The 19,103-nt window shown below is 44.5% G+C and overlaps 1 protein-coding gene across 1 annotated transcript in view; it reads right to left on the bottom strand.

Moving 5' to 3' along the window:
• The window catches only part of TFE3 (transcription factor binding to IGHM enhancer 3), a 47,607-nt gene that overhangs the window by 13,546 nt on the left and 14,958 nt on the right, over window positions 1–19,103 (bottom strand). Inside the window, exons 2-3 of the mRNA XM_055003407.1 lie at window positions 10,443–10,556; window positions 1,005–1,218 (exon numbers count right to left, since the gene is read on the bottom strand). Coding sequence (XP_054859382.1) covers window positions 1,005–1,218; window positions 10,443–10,556 — 328 coding nt within the window. The remainder of the gene's footprint in view (window positions 1–1,004; window positions 1,219–10,442; window positions 10,557–19,103) is intronic.

Below are 19,103 nucleotides of genomic sequence, written 5' to 3'. Positions count from 1 at the left end.
ACATAAAAACCACTTTTATAAATAAAAAGTTTTTTGAAAAAGACATCTCTCCTATGGAAGCGTTCCAAGCTACAGAGCAATCAAGCATCTTTTGCCACCGGTTACTTGCCCCCTGGAATATGGGGAGGAGAGAAAGAAACTGTACTAGCAGCCCTGCCATTAGTCAACTGACTGTCTTCTGTAAGAGAGACAGCTATAAGGTCTAAGGAGGCCTTTTGCATGAAGGGAATCAGAGGCCAACAGATCCACAAAAGGCCAACACGCTCCCATAATGCAAAGGGACAGACAGCCACTTTGGTTGCTGAAACACGAAAACATTCCACCTAACAACAACAACAACATTCGATTTATATACCGCCCTTCAGGACAACTTAATGCCCACTCAGAGCGGTTTACAAAGTATGTTATTATTATCCCCACAACAAAACACCCTGTGAGGTGGGTGGGGCTGAGAGAGCTCTGAGAGAGCTGTGACTGACCCAAGGTCACCCAGCTGGCTTCAAGCGGAGGAGAGGGGAATCAAACCTGGCTCTCCAGATTAAGAGTCCTGCTGTTCTTAAGTGACTTACTCAAGGCCATCCAGCCGGCTTCAAGTGGAGGAGTGGGGAATCAAACCCGGTTCTCCAGATTAGAGTCCTGCTGCTCTTAACCACTACACCAAACTGGCCTACTGGTACTACTCACCAAACAGTCCCAACCTTATTCATTCTTGCAGAATCGAAGAGCTGGAGACAGAATTCCAAAGCCGTTCCCTATAGCAGCCCAGCAGCCATCGCCTTCATGGCGACTGCACGTTTCCGACCACTCAGGTTCACTGGAAGCATCGCTTAAGGGGCAGGAGCTCACAAGCCACGTTTGACTCACGCCCATCTTGGATACCATATAGAACCACCCCGAACCAGCCAGTCCCAAACTACAGACATTGCGATCTCTCCCCACTTAGCCCTCTCGGGCAGGATCGAAGCTGATACTCTTCTCCTTCCTGCACCCCAACCAGGTCTTACCTTTAGTACTTCCACAGGTACCTGGGCAGGCGCGGGGCGTGCCAGGGGGCTCACAGAAATGGCAGGAGTGGAAGGCGCAGAGACGGCGGGACTGAACTGAGCGGCCTGCTGCTGCTCCCGGCGTTCTTGCTCCTGGGTCTGTGCCCGCATCAGCTGTTGCCGCAGAAGGACCCGTGACGACATGGTGGAACCTTGGGCTGGAGCCGCTGGAGGGCTGTGGGAACAAGAGAGAGAGAGATCGGAAGGCCCGGGTTATTGTAACACATCAGGAAGGTGGTGCTTAATTATATTGCTAGATTACAGTGATACAATCTAGGCACAGCCTTGGCCAGGGATGCAAGACAGTTACCAAAAAGCCGGGTAAATATCAAACAGTATTACAACACCGAACAATGCACTTTCAATCCACGTTCAATGCACTTTAATTATCGTTTGCAACTGGATTTTCCCGTTTCACACTGTAAAACCCAGTCACAAAGTGCACTGAAAGTGCATTACCCAGCTTGTGTGAAGGCAGCCAAATTATGTAATGTTTTTTCTCTCCCAGCAAGAAGTATACATGTTTTAAAAATAAGATAAGCCAGGAGAGGAGTTTGCTGAGAAATCTAAGTAAGGGCAGCAGGCCAGGGAGAGGGGGCACAAGGGCAGCTTTTCGTTGGTCCTGTGCCTGCATCCCAGCGCAGCAGGATATGTTCAACCAGCAAAACGGGGGTCACCAGTCTCTCCTTTAAAGAGAGCTACTTCTGAGTAAGGAAAACCATTCTGAGCTACTCTGCTGCTCATCTACCCCAGCACATTATCGAGTTTTGTTCTGTCCTAGAGTGTAGAATAGGAAAAGCACCAGAAATGAGCAGTCCCAAGATCTCTTTGAAATAGATCAAGATGGGTAGCCGTGTTAGTCTTGTCTGTAGCAGTGGAAAAGAGCAAGAGTCCAGTAGCACCTACGAGACTAACAAAATTAGTGGTAGGGTAGAAGCTTCCGTGAGCCACGGCTCACTTCTTCAGATACAACTAGAATTCTAGCTGTGGCTCACAAAAGCTCATACCCTACCACTAATTTTTCAGTCTTATAGGTGCTACTGGACTCTTGCTCTTTTTCAAAGCTCCCTTTGTAAGATATAAAACAATGAAGGGAACTTTGGCTCTCAAAAGCTTATACCCTGGAAACTTTGTTAGTCTTTAAGAGGCTTCTGGATTCGAATCTTGCTGTCCTATGAAATCCAGATAAATTTTTTTAAAAGCCTAGAATAGATTTTTGGGCAATTTTTTCTTGGGCCTTCTGGGGCAGTTAAAAGTGGGCTGTGAAGTTTGAGTCCTGGGCTTTTGTGGTTTTTAAAAAAATTGTGCAGGCTCTTTTCTTTTTTTAAGTGGGTCATCGTTCCAAATAAATAAATAAATTTTTTTAAGTGGGTCACTGTACCAAATACATTTCGACATGGGTCACCATACCGAATAGGTTCAGAACCATTGCTCTAGGGGAAGCACAAGCTACTTTGCAGCAACTGATGAGCTACTGGGTTGTTTAAGAACTACCTGTCTTGAACGAATGAGACAGACAATTGGTGACTCTTTTATAAATGTATTTCTAAATTTCAGGCCGTTTGCATCTAATGTGCCGCCAAGGGAAATGCCTTTGTTTGCCAGCTGTGCAATACCCAATCCCATCTTTCCTCTTTTACTCCTTACTAGCCAAGGAGAGGAAGTTGTGGATTTAGTTTCACTGTACACAGTCCTCCAGCCACCGAAGGAAGAAAAGGGAGTCTTCCCCTAGGGCCAGCCTTTACAGCAGACAGTTTTGCCAAGGGCTAAGCATGATAAGAGCCCCATGGCGCAGAATGGTAAGCGGCAGTACTGCAGCCCAAGCTCTGCTCACAACCTGAGTTCAATCCTGGTGGAAGCCGGGCTCACGTAGCCAGCTCCAGTTTGACTCAGCCTTCCATCCTTCCGAGGTCAGTAAAATGAGTACCCAGTTTCCTGGGGGTAAAGTATAGATGACTGGGGAAGGCAATGGCAAACCACCCCATAAGAAGTCTGCCAAGAAAACGTCGGGATGCGACGTCCCCCCATGGGTCAGTAATAACTCAGTGCTTGCACAGGGGACTACCTTTACCTTTAAGCATAATTTAAGCCCAGGTGATAGCCCAGGTGAGCCTGATCTCATCAGATCTCAGCAGCTAAGCAGGGTCGGCCTTGGTTAGTAACTGGATGGGAGACCTCCAACATAGACCAAGGTTGCAGAGGCAGGCAATGACAAACCACCTCTGTCAGTCTCTTGCCATGAAAACTCCACTGGGGGTGGGGGGTCGCCATAAGTCAGCTATGACGAGGGCCGGATTTCATTTCAAGCATGATTTAAATTGGCTATGGTGCCACCCCTATTGCACAGCACCTGTTCTGAGAGCATTAACAAAGTCAAGCGCAATCTTCAATTTCTCCAGAGATAGGAGACACGGGGAAAGAAGGCTTCTGTCCTATAACCTTAGGAAAAGCCTCTGCAAACCAGAACAGAGAACTCTGAGATGGACTAAGGGCCCAGAGGCACTAACGGCTGCTTCACAGGCTCAAATTCAACAACGGAAGGTGTGGACAGTCTTGTTGTTTAATTCATTGTTGTTACAAACATGGCTATCTTGATTACAGTGAATGGGTTCATCACTGTGGATTTACTTACTAACCAAGTCAGGAGAGAGCAGGGGGCTTTACAAAGGTGCTGAAAGATCCTTAAAGGCTTTCAGAAAGCTGACAGCCATTAGAGTTTGTGGGGGAATAGCTGGAATTCGGACAGAGACAGCAAGAGTGGGACAGAAATGGTGGAAGCAGAAGCCACTTTGGTGCCAGTTGCTTCCTTTGGGAACCCAAGGGAGGCTTAGTGGTTGTGGATCCAGAGGAGGTAGCCGTGTTAGTCTGTAGTAGCAAAATAGAAAAGAGTCCAGTAGCACCTTTAAGACTAACCAACTTTACTGTAGCATAAGCTTTCGAGAACCACAGCTCTCTTCATCAGATGCATAAGCTTTCGAGAACCACGGCTCTGTGAGAACTGTAGCATAAGCTTTCGAGAACCACAGCTCTCTTCATCAGATGCATAAGATTTCAAGAACCACAGCTCTGTGAGAACTGTGATTCTCGAAAGCTTCTGCTACAGTAAAGTTGGTTAGTCTCAAAGGTGCTACTGGACTCTTTTCTATTTGTGGTTGTGTTGTCTGTCTAAGGAGTCTGCTTGCTCCCAAAGAGCTCTGCTTGTTTATTTGTACACATTATAAAGATGCTGTCGGCCTCCAGGGGAACTAAACTCTGTAGCACTAACCCTGGACTTTTCACTGAAGTGGAGAACATTTAAATGTTTTTCATATGGCAGAATAAAACAAAAGTCCAGTGCTGTAGCATAGTGGCTTAGTGGTTGGGTGGAGAATCAGCACTCTGCTGGTTCGACTTCCATTCCTGCCATGAGCTCAGCAGGTGGCCTTGGGTAAACTGCTCCTCTCAACCCCAGCTCCCTAGCTGCATTGTGTGGATAATAACAAAACATTGACTTTGTTCATCACTCTAAGTGGGCACTAAAATGTCTAGAAGAGCGGTACATTATTATTACCCTGAAGACTAACCACATTTATTTCAATACGACTTTATGTGAGTCACCGATCTCTTCTTTAGGGAAGAACTTACAGGTAAGATTTGTATGGGTAAGATTACAGGCCGGGGGGGGGGGGGGCGTGTAGAATTGCTGCAGACGTTTGGTGCTAATCCCATCCATGTGGTGGGGCATTGTTTACATTTAATGACTAGTACGAGTATTAGATTAACATCTGATAAACTGTATTACATGGAATGTGTTCTTGCTTTTGGATTTTCCATGGTACCGACACAGCTACCAACAGCTATTTTCTTTCGCCTGTTCCATAAACTCCTAATCCCTGGCGGGGATAGAATTATACATACATATCAATTATACACTGATATTGGGTGGGGTCGAGGAAGAGTTGAAGAAGAAAGGTTTGGTATGGAAACCAGTCATAAATCTTTCGAACGTTCTCTGTGTAAGGGACTGGAATAACAGTAGTCCTTATACATGGTGGATGATGAGAGAGGTCCGAGATTCCAGCCTCTCTTACTATATAAATAAATTCAACTGATCAGGAAGACACTTTCTGGTGCAATAAAATTAACTGATACCAATACAAGGTTAAAGCTTAATAAAACAGTCAATTAAAGTCTGTAAAATGTGGGTCCTGTAGAACTGTTGGGAATTGTAGGGAAATCCAAGTCTCTGTTTAAGCCAGGATGACAGGCAGCATTGGTCTTCTTGGTAAGTTCCACTAGCAGCCACTTTTTTTTTTTAAAGGAATGCTTGTGGCACCTTGAAAATGAAACAAATTTACAATGGCATCAGTGAGCAGTGAGCTTCCAAGAGCTGGGTACAGGAAGCTGTCCTGAGTTCACAGGGAACGAATGGGAATTTTCCCATGTTATTTGCTTCCCTTCTCACTGTTTACACTGTATCAGAGAACTGGCTGTCTTCGTTCTTTAAGTACAAAGGTTACCATGGGTCAAAGAGCAAACACTGGCCTCTATGGCCAAGGCCACAAACCCCCATTTACACCCCACACCTAGGCCTCTAACCTTCAGCTCCTTGACCCACAATCATAACCAATCCCTCCACTAGGAAAGGCCTCAAACCCATTAATCTGCTGCAGAAGATTCTTTTCAAAGTCCCCAGAGGGTAGAAGTGTTGCAAGAAACACAGTAGAGAAAAGAATGAGAGACGAGGTGCAAATCCCACCGTTGGTTCTAAATGCATCTCGACAATTGCCAGGATTTTGGGGACCTTTATGAAAATTCAGGGCTCACCACTGTAAAAAATGTTTGGGTGTTTGCTCTTCTTAAAGCCTGCACCAACATGTGCAAACACGAAAAAGCAGCGGCCTAGACTTCCCTCTGCTTCCCTTCTGGGCGTAAGTGTTACTGCTGTTCAAAGTTCCCAGCACGGTCAAGAGGGATCCCTCTTTCTTGGGCTGCAAAGACATCAAGAATACCAGTAGCGAAAGTGGCGTCTACCTTGGCAGTTCTTCGAAAGGCACAATATGCAATTTAAAGATGAGAGAGGGAGAGGGAGAGAGGGAGGGGGAGAGGGAGGGAGGAGAGGGAGAGAGGGAGAGGGATTCATAACTGCCCTGGGCCTCCTGCTTACATGTCTCTGACACAGAGCAGTGGAGAATAGGTAAAGGCTGCAGGGTCTAAAAAGGGCGGCAATTAGCCTTTGAATCACACAGCAGTGATAGCTAAGGCCTAGAGGTGTGAAGGCCTGGGAAGAAACACAGACATTTTCAGGAAAAGGAAGTGAGTGTGCTAGAGTTGCCAACTTTGGGTTGGGAAATTCCTGGAGATTTGAGGTGGTGGGACCTGCGGAGGGAAGGGACCGCAGGGGGTAGAATGCCATACAATCCACCCTCTGAAGCTGCCATTTTCTCCAGGGGAACTGATCTCTGTGGTCTGGAGATCAGCTGTCATTCTGGGACATCTCCAGGCCCCACATGGAGGCTGGAAATCCCAGAGAGCCCCTCAATTTTGTTTCTACTTTTCCTGTGAAGAAGTTGAGAAGTTTTAGGGAGTGCTGAAAACAAAACAAAAAACCTCCTATGAAATACGTTGATTTCAGCAAAGCTTTCCACTCTGCGGATCATGCACAGCTATGGATGGTGTTAAAAGAAATGGGTGTGCCACAATATCTGATTGTTTTGATGTACAACCTCTACTCTGGACGAGAGGCTACTGTTAGGGACAGAATATGGGGAAACAGAACGGTTTCCAGTTGGCAAGGGTGTCAGACAAGGATGTATACTATTTCCTTATCTGTTCAACCTACACGCAGAACATGCCATAAGGAAAGTTGGATTAGATTTAGATGAAAGTTGGATTAGATTTACAGCTGAATATTACAAATGTAATGACTACTGAGGAATTACACAAGTTTAAAGTTGACAATAAAGAAATTGGAATTATTAAAAGATTTTCTATTCTGTACCTCGATCATCAACCAAATGGGAGACTTTAACCAAGAAATCAGAAGGAGATAGGGCAGCCGTGAAGGAACTAGAAAAGATCCTTAAGGCTACAGATGAGTCGCTGGAGACCAAGATTAAGATAATCTACACTGTGGTATTCCCCATTATTATGTACATATGTGAAGGTTGGACAATGAAGAAAGCTGACTAGAAGAAAATTGATTCATCTGAAATGTGATGCTGGAGACAAATTTTACAGATACCATGGAAGGCCAAAAAGACAAAAAAGTGGGTTCCAGATCAACTCAAGCCTGAATTCTCCCTAGCAGCTTAAATTATGAAATTGAGGCTATCGTACTTTGGTCACATGAGAAGACCAGATTCTCTGGAAAAGGCAATAATGCTAGGAAAAGTGGAAGGCAGGAGGAAAAGAGGAAGACCCAAAATAAAATGGATGGACTCAAGAAAGCCATGGCCTTCAGTTTGCAAGAGCTGAGCAGGGCTGTTAATTATAGGATGTTTTGGAGGTTGTTAACTTATCGGGGTTCCATAAATCAGAAGCAACTTGAGGGAATATAACACACACACACACACACACACACACACACACACACACACACACACACACACACACACACACACAGAGGGTTTTTTCTGTTTGGACAGAGTGAAATGCTTTTTAAGACAAAGTTTTACTCTTTCAAAACACAAAGCATTCCTACATGTGCTGTAGACTTCAAGGATATGTTTACTGTTTAAATGTGAATAATTCTGGCAACAATTAATACGCTATAATGTGTTTGATCTCAATTTCAGAAGGATCTCAGATGCAGAGGAGTTAGCCGTGTTAGTCTGTGGTAGCAAAATCAAAAAGAGTCCAGTAGCACCTTTAAGACTAACCAATTTTATTGTAGCATAAGCTTTCGAGAATCAAGTTCTCTTCGTCAGATGCATGGATCTCAGTTTCAGGAAGTTTAACCTGATATTTAAATATGCTGATAGTCCGACCTACTTGCAACTGTATGGGACTGTTTCTGTCCCAATGGTACTATTTCTTTTGTTACTACAAAATTTTTCCTACCTCTCATCAAAAATTAACATAAGTCCATTAGAGTGTAGGCCTCCACTCCGGCTACTTGTCTAGAACTATGCTGAATTTCTGGTTTTTATAAATTTTGAAAGATACGTTTTAAATCGTACATATTCATATGTTCCATGTTTTAATGGACGTAAAATATGTATTTTACTTTTTATGATCAATGTATTGGCTAAGTGCTGTAATAATAAAAAAAAATTAACATACACGCACTCAGGTAGCAGAAAGTACAGCATTTTATAGCGCATGCTATCTCTCAAGTATAGGACATATTTGCAATTTTGTTGCAGAAAACAAAGACATTTATATTTACAATTCCATAAACATACAGATTACTACACTTTTACATGGAGCTCTGTGGCGCAGAGTGGTAAGCTGCAGTACTGCAGCCCAAGCTCTGCTCACGACCTGAGTTCGATCCTGGCGGAAGCCGGGTTCAGGAAGCCAGCTCAAGGTTAACTTAGTCTTCCATCCTTCCAAGATCGGTAAAATGAGTACCCAGTTTCCTGGGAGTAAAGTGTAGATGACTGGGGAAGGCAATGGCAAACCACCCCGTAACAAAAGTCTGCCAAGAAAACGTCCTGATGCGACGTCCCCCCATGGGTCAGTAATGACTCGGTGCTTGCACAGGGGGACTACCTTTACCTACTACACTTTTACATACTAAATTATAAATGATACATTTCATGCTTTTAAAGCAACAAAGTAAGTTCAGGTTTTGGAGGAAAGTAAGCATTACATAATGATACAGGAGTCCAGTAGCACCTTAAAGAAGAACAAACATTTATTTCAGTATAAGCTTTTGTCAATCCGAGCTCACTTCCTCAGAGGCTTGGGAGTTTGCATCCATTAGGCTCAATTGCATATCCAACAGAAAAGGGGAGAGGGAATGTTACAAAGGGAAGCTAGCATAAAACAAGATCCAATCAAAGGAGAAAATCATATCACCCAGAGTGGGTGTGAGACACTCCCAGCCACAGCCAACAACAGCAGACCAGAATAAACATGAAACTGAATGCAACAGGAAATGAGATAATAGCAGAAATGTGAGATGAGGAATATGCAAGAAAAAAGTAACGTCTGTAAAGTGTGGGATATGCTGCAGGAAGCGAAGGTCCACGTTAATCCCCAGGGAGCAACATTGTCTTGAATTTGTTAAAGAATTCTAATTCAACACTTTCAGAGTTGGATCCTCCTTGTGAAATCCTTTGGAAGGAGAACAATGAATGTACCCCCGCACAGGGATTAACAGCAGCCTTAGACGCCTAATGCTCTAGAAGTAGGGGTGCCAGGCCCCCGGTGCAGGCAGGGGACCCCCTGCTCCCAGCCTCTGCCCCCCACCTGCCACTCACCTGGCCAGCAGCTGGGGGAAGGTCCGCGGACTGGAACTGGGAGGCAAAAAACCTCCCAGTCTAGTGTACAGCGGGCATGTGCCCACTCTTCACATGGCCCCTGTGAAACACAGGAGCATGCCCTCCACCAGGCGTGATGACATCACTTCCAGAAGTGATGCCATCGCACCTGCTGGGAGAGCACATGTACATGCAAGAAGATAGGGTTGCCAGCCTCCAGGTGGTGGCTGGCGATCTCCTGGAATTACAACTGATCTCCAGGTGGCAAAGATCAGTTCCCCTGGAGAAAATGGCTGCTTTGGATGGTTCAGTCTATGGCATTATCAGGGCCAGCGTGTCCATTGAGGCGTTGGGGGCAGCCGCCACAAGCGCCGAACTTAGAAGGAGGCACCATCCCCACTCGCCTCTCCGCCCCTTCGCAGCTGCTGCCCGCCTCGGTTTGGCTCCCGGTGAGCCGAATGCCCTGGCGGTGCGGCAGCAAGCGGGGAGGCAAGTGGGGAAGCGGGCCGCTCCACTCACCTCTCCGCCCCTTCGCCACTGCTGCCCCCTCAGCTCGGCTCCCAGTGAGCCAGGCGCCCTGGCAGCGTGGCAGCAAGTGGGGAAGCAGGCCACCCTGCTCGCCTCTCTGCCCCTTCGCCACTGCTGCCTGCCTCGCCTCGGCTCCCGGCGAGCTGGGCGGCGCGGCAGCAAGCGCCAGGAAGATGCTCTCGTTCTGTGAGTTTAACGCTATGCCAGGACGTGTGGAAACGGCCTTGTTCTTCTCAACTTGTCCAACAACAGAGGCTAACAGTTGAGGGGAAATTATCTGAGAAGCCACATTTGCTATTGGTGTATTTCGGTCTCCTCAGCCCAAAACTGAGAAGGAAGTAGGTTGATAGATGAAATAGATGATAGATAAAATAGATGGTAGATACATGAAAAAGAGCCTCAGGTGGTGGCTGCTTCAGAATCCAAGGTGGACCCAAAATGGCTTCCTTCTTTTTTCCCTTACCTCACGCCAATGGGCTGACTCTTCAGCTCGTAGAAGCTGTCGCTGTTCAATGAGAGAATGTTCTCCAAGTCAATGTCGGCCACGATCCCAGATTCTGGGAGCAGAGAGTTGAGGCTGTTTGAAGAAATACATTGGTCATGAGTCACAATTCTGTGTTCTTCTTTAAGCATTAATGGTCACAATCTCAGTCTGTAGACTTATACTCGGTCCCTCTGAATCTCTCTCTTTACAGAAGACAAAGCCTCTTTACTTTCCTGGGCACCGTCTTCTCCCACAACGGTCTCCACATTTTAAACGAACGAGAAAAAGTCTGTCCCCACATCTGTGTTTTGTGTCCCACTCCATCTTGCCCTTTCAGAAAATAAGTTAGAGGTGCTCCATATAGCCAAATTGATACTGTGAGGGGGGAAATGTGAGTTAAGCATACCTGGGCCAAATTGTATCCATGGTGAAGAGATCGTGTATCTATGACAGTGAGATCACTGCATGTCACAGCAGTGACAAATACTGCCCCACTGGAGTTGGAAAGGACCCATAAATACAAGTAAATTTCCCAGTAGGCCGTTCCCCTGGAAGGCCACTGCTGGACAAGAGCAAGCCAGGTCCCAGGAGCACTGGCTCAGCCTTCTAGCAGGTAATAGATCCAGAGGGGTTAGCTGTGTTAGTCTGTAGTAGCAAAATAGAAAAGAGTCCAGTAGCACCTTTAAGACTAACCAACTTTACTGTAGCATAAGCTTTCGAGAACCACAGCTCTCTTCATCAGATGCATCTGACGAAGAGAGCTGTGGTTCTCGAAGGCTTATGCTACAGTAAAGTTGGTTCGTCTTAAAGGTGCTACTGGACTCTTTACTATTTTCCTTCTATCAGGTGAATTAGAATAGTTAAAATGAGGTGTGTGAATCTTTTTAGTGCCCCTGATCACGTGCAGACCTCTTCCATTTTTGTTTCTTTCTGCTAAAAAAGGGTAAAAGGTAATTCAGTGTGTACCTCTCGTGTGAAAGGAAGCAGTTATTGAAAGCAATCAATGTCGAGACTGAAAGTCCTCACTCAACCTTGGGAACAATCTTAGAAAAGTGGGAAAATTCGAAAAGAAGTAAAAAATATAGCCCCCTGCCCTCCAGCTACATATGCTTTTCTAAAAAACTGCCAAGGATGAAATACTGGGCTGATCAGTGGAATATTGCAATTGAGAATCCAAAAAATAAAGATGGCTTCTGAGCATAAGCAAAGTACACCTGCCTATTTATCACAATCCGTTAGGGAGGGTCTGGGGTCAGGGGTAGAGAATGTGCTTGGCATGCAAAAGGCCCCAGTTACAAGGATCAGGTTGCAAAGTTATTAAAGACCTCCATCTGAGATCCTAGACAGCCTCTGCCAGTCAAAGGAAACTAAGCTGACCTTGGTAAACAAATGGGTTGACTCAGCGCATGTTTGTCTGGAGAAAGAGCCTCCACTAAAGCATGCAGTGGGCGGATGTTATTTACCAGCAAAACCAAAAGAAGTTGTAAACAAAGGATTCTCACTTCCCCGACCACAACTTTCTACTATTGCAAATCAATCTCTTTTTCATCGGCTCTTTCTGAATTTATTTGCCAGCAAAACCGAAAGAAGTTGTAAACAAAAGTTTCTCGCTTCTCCAACCACAACTTCCTACTGTTGCAAATCAATCTAGTTTTCATACGGCAAACAAGGAGATTCTCTGCTTCCAATTCCATCTTGATGGAACAAGCAGTACTGATCATAGTTTAGATAAGGAGAACAACAGGGCTTTTTTTTCTGGGAAAAGAGGTGGTGGAACTCAGTGGTGGAACTCAGGACCGCACAATGATGTCACTTTGGGTCAGCTGGAACAAGGGGGGAGTTTTTTAAAGTTTAAATCACCCTTGGCGAAAATGGTCACATGGCAGGTGGCTCCGCCCTCTGATCTCCAGGCAGAGGGGAGTTTAGATGGCCCTCTGCACTGCTGCTGCTGCGCGGAGGGCAATCTAAACTCCCCTCTGTCTGGAGATCAGGGGGCGGGGCCACCGGCCACGTGACCATTTTCAAGAGGTGCCGGAACTCCATTCCACCGCGTTCCTGCTGAAAAAAAGCCCTGGAGAACAATAAAACCCAACCCACCATATTGCTGTAGCTGACTCTGTCTCTCTTCTTGCCACGGTTTTGCTTGCATTCAGACAACCCATTACTTCCACACTGCCTTTGATGAGTGCAAAGTTTTCACCAGTACAATCCTGTGCAGCGTTACTCCGTTCTATTTCCACTGAAGTCAATGGGCTTAGATTGGGGTAACTGCATAGGATTATATTGGGCTCCTCAGCCACTCCGCACTTTGGACAAGATGCAAAATCTTTTTTTAAAAAAAATCAAAACTTTGTAATTTACCATGTTAGACTCTTTTACATAAAGGTACACATTAGGTTAAAGGAAAATCCCTATACAAAATAAGGGAAGGTCTCCACTAGCAACAACACAACCAGAGCAAAAGAAGACCAAAAACACTACCTGGTGTTATACAACATACAATTATATTATTTAAAGTGCAAGTGCTCCATATTTTGTGAAAAGTTATAAAGGAATTCATTTCAGTCGATCTAGTTCAGTCCATAGGCTCAAGGTAAGCCCGTAATTACAACCACGAGTCCATATATATAATATTATTACTATTTGGGTTTTCTTCCAGGTGGATGCTGATAAGGTTCTGGTTCCTACTGCGGTAGCCGGAGGCTCCTGTCAGTTGGCAACGAGCCCGCCGGCTTGTGATCTTGCTCGTTTCGATGTCTCTTCTTCCCAGCCAATAATTTCTTTCTAAAAACATAATTATCCGTTCATCAAGCAACCCGCATCCAATTATAAATAAAGCATTTCTTACATATTAAATGTACCAGACTTACAATTTCCCTCAAAGTTGTCCATTTCACACGGCAATATAGCAACCCAATTTCCTCTCGTGTGCGGTCCTCATTAGCTACTCCGTATTTAACAAACTCGCAAGCTGCTCATTACCATTTAAAGGGTGATGTTTACCTTGAGCATATAGACTGAACTAGATCAACTGAAACGAATTCCTTTATAACTTTGCACAAAATATAAAGGAAAATCCCACCGTCATGTATACAGTGATGTAAGTAGATTGCATTACACTTGCAGTGATAAAGCCTGCGTTACCATGTCATGGAGTGTTCATAAACATTCCAACTGCTCATTAACAGTTTTCATAAGTGGGGAGGAGGGATAATGATCAGTTTGGGATTAAAGCCTCCCACGGCCCTAAAGGACAGCTTTGTGGAAGACTGGAAAAGAGATCCCTGGAAGGAGATAGCAAAGCCGACAGAGTTAGTTAAAAAAGAAATAGGATGGAGGAGCATTTACACTACAAAGTTAGGCCTCTTAATTTTCACAGTGTAAGGGTACAAGGGGTTATAACTGAGGTTCACAAGCTAATAAACTTCATGAAGACAAGAACGGGGATACGGCCTTAAAACACCTGGATGTGAGACAAGACACACCCATATGCCAGTCATTCAAAAGACATTTACCGTCATTACACACAGGGCAAAACCAAACAGAAGGTTTTCTTCATTCAAACACGTAATCATCTTCAGGAATTCGTTCTCCCAAAACGATAACGGCAAATGTGCCTTTAAAAACAAATTAGGCTTGCTTTTGGAAAAAAATCTATCTGTTAATGACTATTAGCCATAATTGATCGGAGCCAGGCTGACGTTTCTGCGTATGCATGAACTGCCACCTTTGGAGCACAATCTCCCCTCTCCTATAGAAACCCCCCACCCCCAAAGATCCAGAGGGGTTAGCTGTGTTAGTCTGTAGTTGCAAAATTGTACAGTCCAGTAGAACCTTTAAGATTAACCAATTTTATTGTAGCATAAGCTTTCGAGAACCTCAGATCTCTTCATCAGATGTATCTGACGAAGAAAGCTGAGGTTCTTGAAAGCTTCCCCCCCACACACACACAAAAAAAATCTTGTTCCATGGACATAAGAGACTGCTCATGGAAATGTTAGTTTGGGTCCAAGCCAATAGTAACTAATAAAGCCTCTGCACTGAGGAGCAGTATACCTGAATAACAATTGCTAAGAACATTTTGATTATACTCTGCTTGCAGGCTTTCCAGAAGAAACCTGGCTGATCAAAATCAGGGAAAGGGAGCTTGGCTCGATGAAACTTTGGTCAGATCTACTAGGAAACTCTCTTATGTGTTTAATTCTACCACTTCCCCACCACGCTGCTGCTATAAGATCTGCATATGTTGGAATTAGACTGCCTGAATCTGTCCTAAAGAAGGCCTCATTTTCAGATCAAGCTACTGGAAGAAAGCAAGCAACCACCTGCAGAAATTAAAATGCACATCACAGCCTCCTAAATTTGTCCCTGCATCTCCACAGCATTCAAAGACAGCTGCACAGATCTTGAAGACCCCCTCTCTCTCCAGGACCCAAAGACAGAATCCAGAGACAGCTGAGCTATAGCCACAGATCGTCAAGTTTGAGCAAACAACCATCTGGAATCCATGAAGAGCCTTCTGACCGCACTAAGTGGCACAAAACCTGAGTGGAACTTCATGTTGTATGGAGTCAGCAAGCGGAAGATCTAAGGGAGTGCAAAGGACACTCTGAAGTCAGAGGGAAGGATTGTGCAACCGGCACGGCAGGAGAAGAGCTGAAAACAAAGACACTTTCACTCCCAGGGAGCCAAGCAGAAGGAAGTGGAAACTTTTGCTGCCAGGGGTGGTGCAAAGTGGCACACCAAAAGAGTTGAACCAGTGCCTAAGACTGAAAGAAAGGTGAGAAGATTGCAGAGAGGGAGAAAAAGAAAAGGTGGGAACCCCTCTTCTTTTAGGCCGAATTTTGCAAGATCGCTACCGACCTAAACTTTGATGATAACATCGACGTAATTAATGTTTGCAATAACTACTGAGCATGAAGAGTTCAAGGAGCTTCAGAAATGCTGGCAACCGTTCTGAATTTGGATTTATTTAAAGGTAACTGGCACGGTGGAGCAAACAGTACATTCTCAAAAGGAAGGCACGGAAAAAGAACGGAATACAATGCAATTATAAAGCCAGTTTGTTAACAGCCAAACAGAAATGGAATTACCAGAACACGAGTGGCAATCAGCAGGAATCTTAGGGGCCAATGAGGCAAACATTGGACAACCACCAATACATATATCGTCAGGGCTCTCTTAAGTGCATTAAGGTCCCGGCTGCTAAATACGAAGGCCTGCCCAGCAGTCTCCCGAAGCCCATTAGATGAGAATATTAAAAGATTCCGTGGCAGTTCTTCGTTTTTATTTATGTCGAGAATTTTTAGCATGCTCTTTTCCAAAACCAGTCTCAAAGCATCTTACAGCCATAATTTTTAAAATTTAAAATCAATTAAAAGGAACAGCTCATCTGGACAGGGTCTCCTGCAGGTGCCGGCCTGCACATGGATGAAATCAACAGCAGCCCATACACGGGGCTTTCTCTGTGGTGGCCCCTATGCTATGGAACGGCCTGCCCGAGGAGGTCAGGAGAGCGCCCCCAGTCCTGGCTTTCTGTAAAACTGCATTATTCCAAAAGGACTTTTTCTCAACTAAGAGGGCAGTATTGTAGGAAAGGGATCCCAGATGTTTCGCTAATGAGTTAGGAACCATAGATTCACCATTATGTTGCCTTACATATTATCGGTTGCTTTAAATATGTACTCCTATATCCTACCTGTGCTTTATGTTGTTCAATGTAAGTCCTAGAATTATGTTCTGTTTCAGCAATTCTTCAACCCCATATTGCTTATGCCCCCTTCCTTCTCTCTTTTTCCCCCTCCTCTTCTGTATCTGCCCAGTTTTGATCAGGCATCTGATGAAGAGAACTTGATTCTCGAAAGCTTATGCTATAATAAAATTGGTTAGTCTTAAAGGTGCTACTGGACTCTTTTTGATTTTGCTACTACAGACTAACACGGCTAACTCCTCTGGATCTTGCTAATGCTATGTCTTTGTAAACTTGCATTCATTTACCCTATGACATTGTTTATGGAAATGTTCTTGACACTGTGTGGAAATGCCTGCCCTCGTCCTTGCCACTGATTGTACTAATCCCATGCTATTTAATCCACCTTGAGTCTCAGTGAGAAAGGCGGACTATACATGACATACATACATACATACATACATACATACATACATACATACATACATACATACATACATACATACATACATACATACATACATACATACATACATACATACATACATACATACAACAATGTGACAAGCCCTCCTGGGTTATCCCATCTTGTACAAACTTGCAGCATCTCAACAAAGTGAAAGCTTTTCTAACAAAGTTAGAAAAGTTATTCCATGAAACAGGAGCAGTCTCTGAAAGACTTCAAGTTTTAGTACAGACCTTCCTAACTACCCATAGAAAAGGGGATACACATCTCATGAAGTCAGGTCTATCTCGTGAAAGCTTGCGCTGGAATAAACTTTGTTAGTCTTTGGGGTGCCACAGGACTTCCACTGTATTTTGCTAACACAGCTACCCTAAAAGAGGGAATAACCGAACAATGTTGGTTTGGAGAGTGGAGCTGTCGCGTAGGTTGATACTGGAAGAGGTGGTCTTAACAGAAAATAATTGGGAGAAGTAGAAGGTTATCACCACCTTGCAAATGGGGGAAGGGGATGCTTTGGAAGAAATGTAGCAGGGTGTCAAAGGCCTCCCAGCAAGATTTTAGACTATATTGCAAAAATAGCACAATATAGCATACCACTCAATCCAGAAATCATTTTATTAAACCCCTGGAATAATTATTCAGTTCTACCATTGAGGAGAAATTTAATTTCATTATTATTATTATTTGTAGCCAAGTCTTTCTTAGCACAGAACTGGAAATCAGATAAAATTCCCTCAATTACACAGTGGATACAGAAAATGTGGGATATTGTGGTAACGGATGTCTGAACAGTTAATAACAAATAATAACACTAATTTCTAATCTTGTCTCTTGGAAAAATGGTTTCCCTTTTTTGATCATGTAACGAGTTATGCATCTTCCCGTATCTCTTTGCCAAAAAAATACTCAGATTTTGTACTTTATTAGCACGCTCTATTACAACTCTTCTTAAATACTTCTATTGTTAAGCTGAATTTACTATTAACCTTTTATTGTAATATTAGTTTGTTGATTACGCTGTTGTTTATAAAATATCTGGAAAATAAAATTAAATAAAAAGTTTTTTGTAAAAAAAACCTCCCAGCAAGTTCCATTAAAAAGGCAAGTTTTGAACCTGAGTCTTTCTGGTTTAGCATTCAGCTGCACAGAGGTCTGCTTACAGCCTGTTGGGTCTGTAAATGCAGGCCGCAGCCAAAACAACTATAGTGCACGAGACAGAGGTGCCTCAGGGGTGGAAGAGAAAGAAGACCAGCGGAGTCCCAAGAAACTGCCTTATACCAAATCAGACCATGGCGCTGCATGAAATGAACTTTTGTAACTTGAAATGAGCTTCCATAGGTTGCAGCTTACTTTATCGAGCCATTAAGTATAGCAGCTCTAATAAAGGGACGGCACTGCACACACGGTCACTGCAAAAACACATCCCAACGTTATCCTGAGTCAGCCAGTTTGCCTCCCTAGCTCAAGGGCGTTGGCTCTGATTGACAGTGAGATGTTCTCCCTGAAGAGGCCAGGGATCGAGTTGGACCTACTACACGCAAGGTATATTCTCTACCACTGGAGCCACAATCCCTTCTCCCATCACATCATTACAATAGGCTTTAACTCTGAGCCTCTCTACACGAGACGCCTCAGCATGTGTTCGTCAAGTGTAGGGAGACACAATGTTAGCCAGGAAGGGTAGTTTAAAAAGACAGAGTTGGCGGAGATTGCTCCTCAGGGGGTTTGTTAATTTCAACTTGGCCTCCCTGAAGGCTCTGTCAATTTCACCTCTCCAGTCTAAAACTGTGTGGGATCGCAACTAGAGGGCAGCGAGGAATGGAAATGGGCTGGAGCTGCCTTCCAGAGCTAGGCTTGGACCTGGAGAGGTTCTAATGGGCTGAAGTTTCCTTTCTGGCATTTCACAGCTCCAGTGTATAGCAAAGCCTTTGCCCTGCCGCCAGCTCTATCTTTTTAAACTACCCTTCCCGGATACCATTGCATCTCCTGACCCGTGTTCTTCACGTGTTAGATGTCTCGTGTTGACAGACTCTCTCATTTTAAACTGTACCAGCTCTTGACTCCAATCGCCTCCAGTGGCCTAACAATTAGTAGAAATTTTATTGCTGGGAGGAACCTGGTAGAGTGCCTGCTTTACACGCAGGAGGTGCCAAGTTCAGTTCCCGGCACCTCCAGTTGAATGGGTCAGGTAGTAGGTGATAAGAAAGGCCTTTGCCTAACACCTTGGGGAGCTCAATAGAGCGACAATACCGACCTAGATGGACCAGGGGTCTGATTCGGTATAAAGTCCGCTTCATGCATCTGGGCGTGTATTAAGCAAGAAACAGAATTATGAAACTTCTCTGGGAGGACATAGATGACCCACGAAAGGGGAAAAGAAAAATGCTTTTGAGTGCCACTTAACCATCTGCATAAGACCAGAAAGTCTACGAGGTCCAGAAAGGTCCAGGCACCTGTTTCTCACACTGCTCCCAGAACAGTCAAA

Source organism: Eublepharis macularius, chromosome 19, assembly GCF_028583425.1.
Source record: "Eublepharis macularius isolate TG4126 chromosome 19, MPM_Emac_v1.0, whole genome shotgun sequence".
Lineage (NCBI taxonomy): Eukaryota > Metazoa > Chordata > Lepidosauria > Squamata > Eublepharidae > Eublepharis > Eublepharis macularius.
This window is presented reverse-complemented; position numbering and strand designations above follow the sequence as displayed.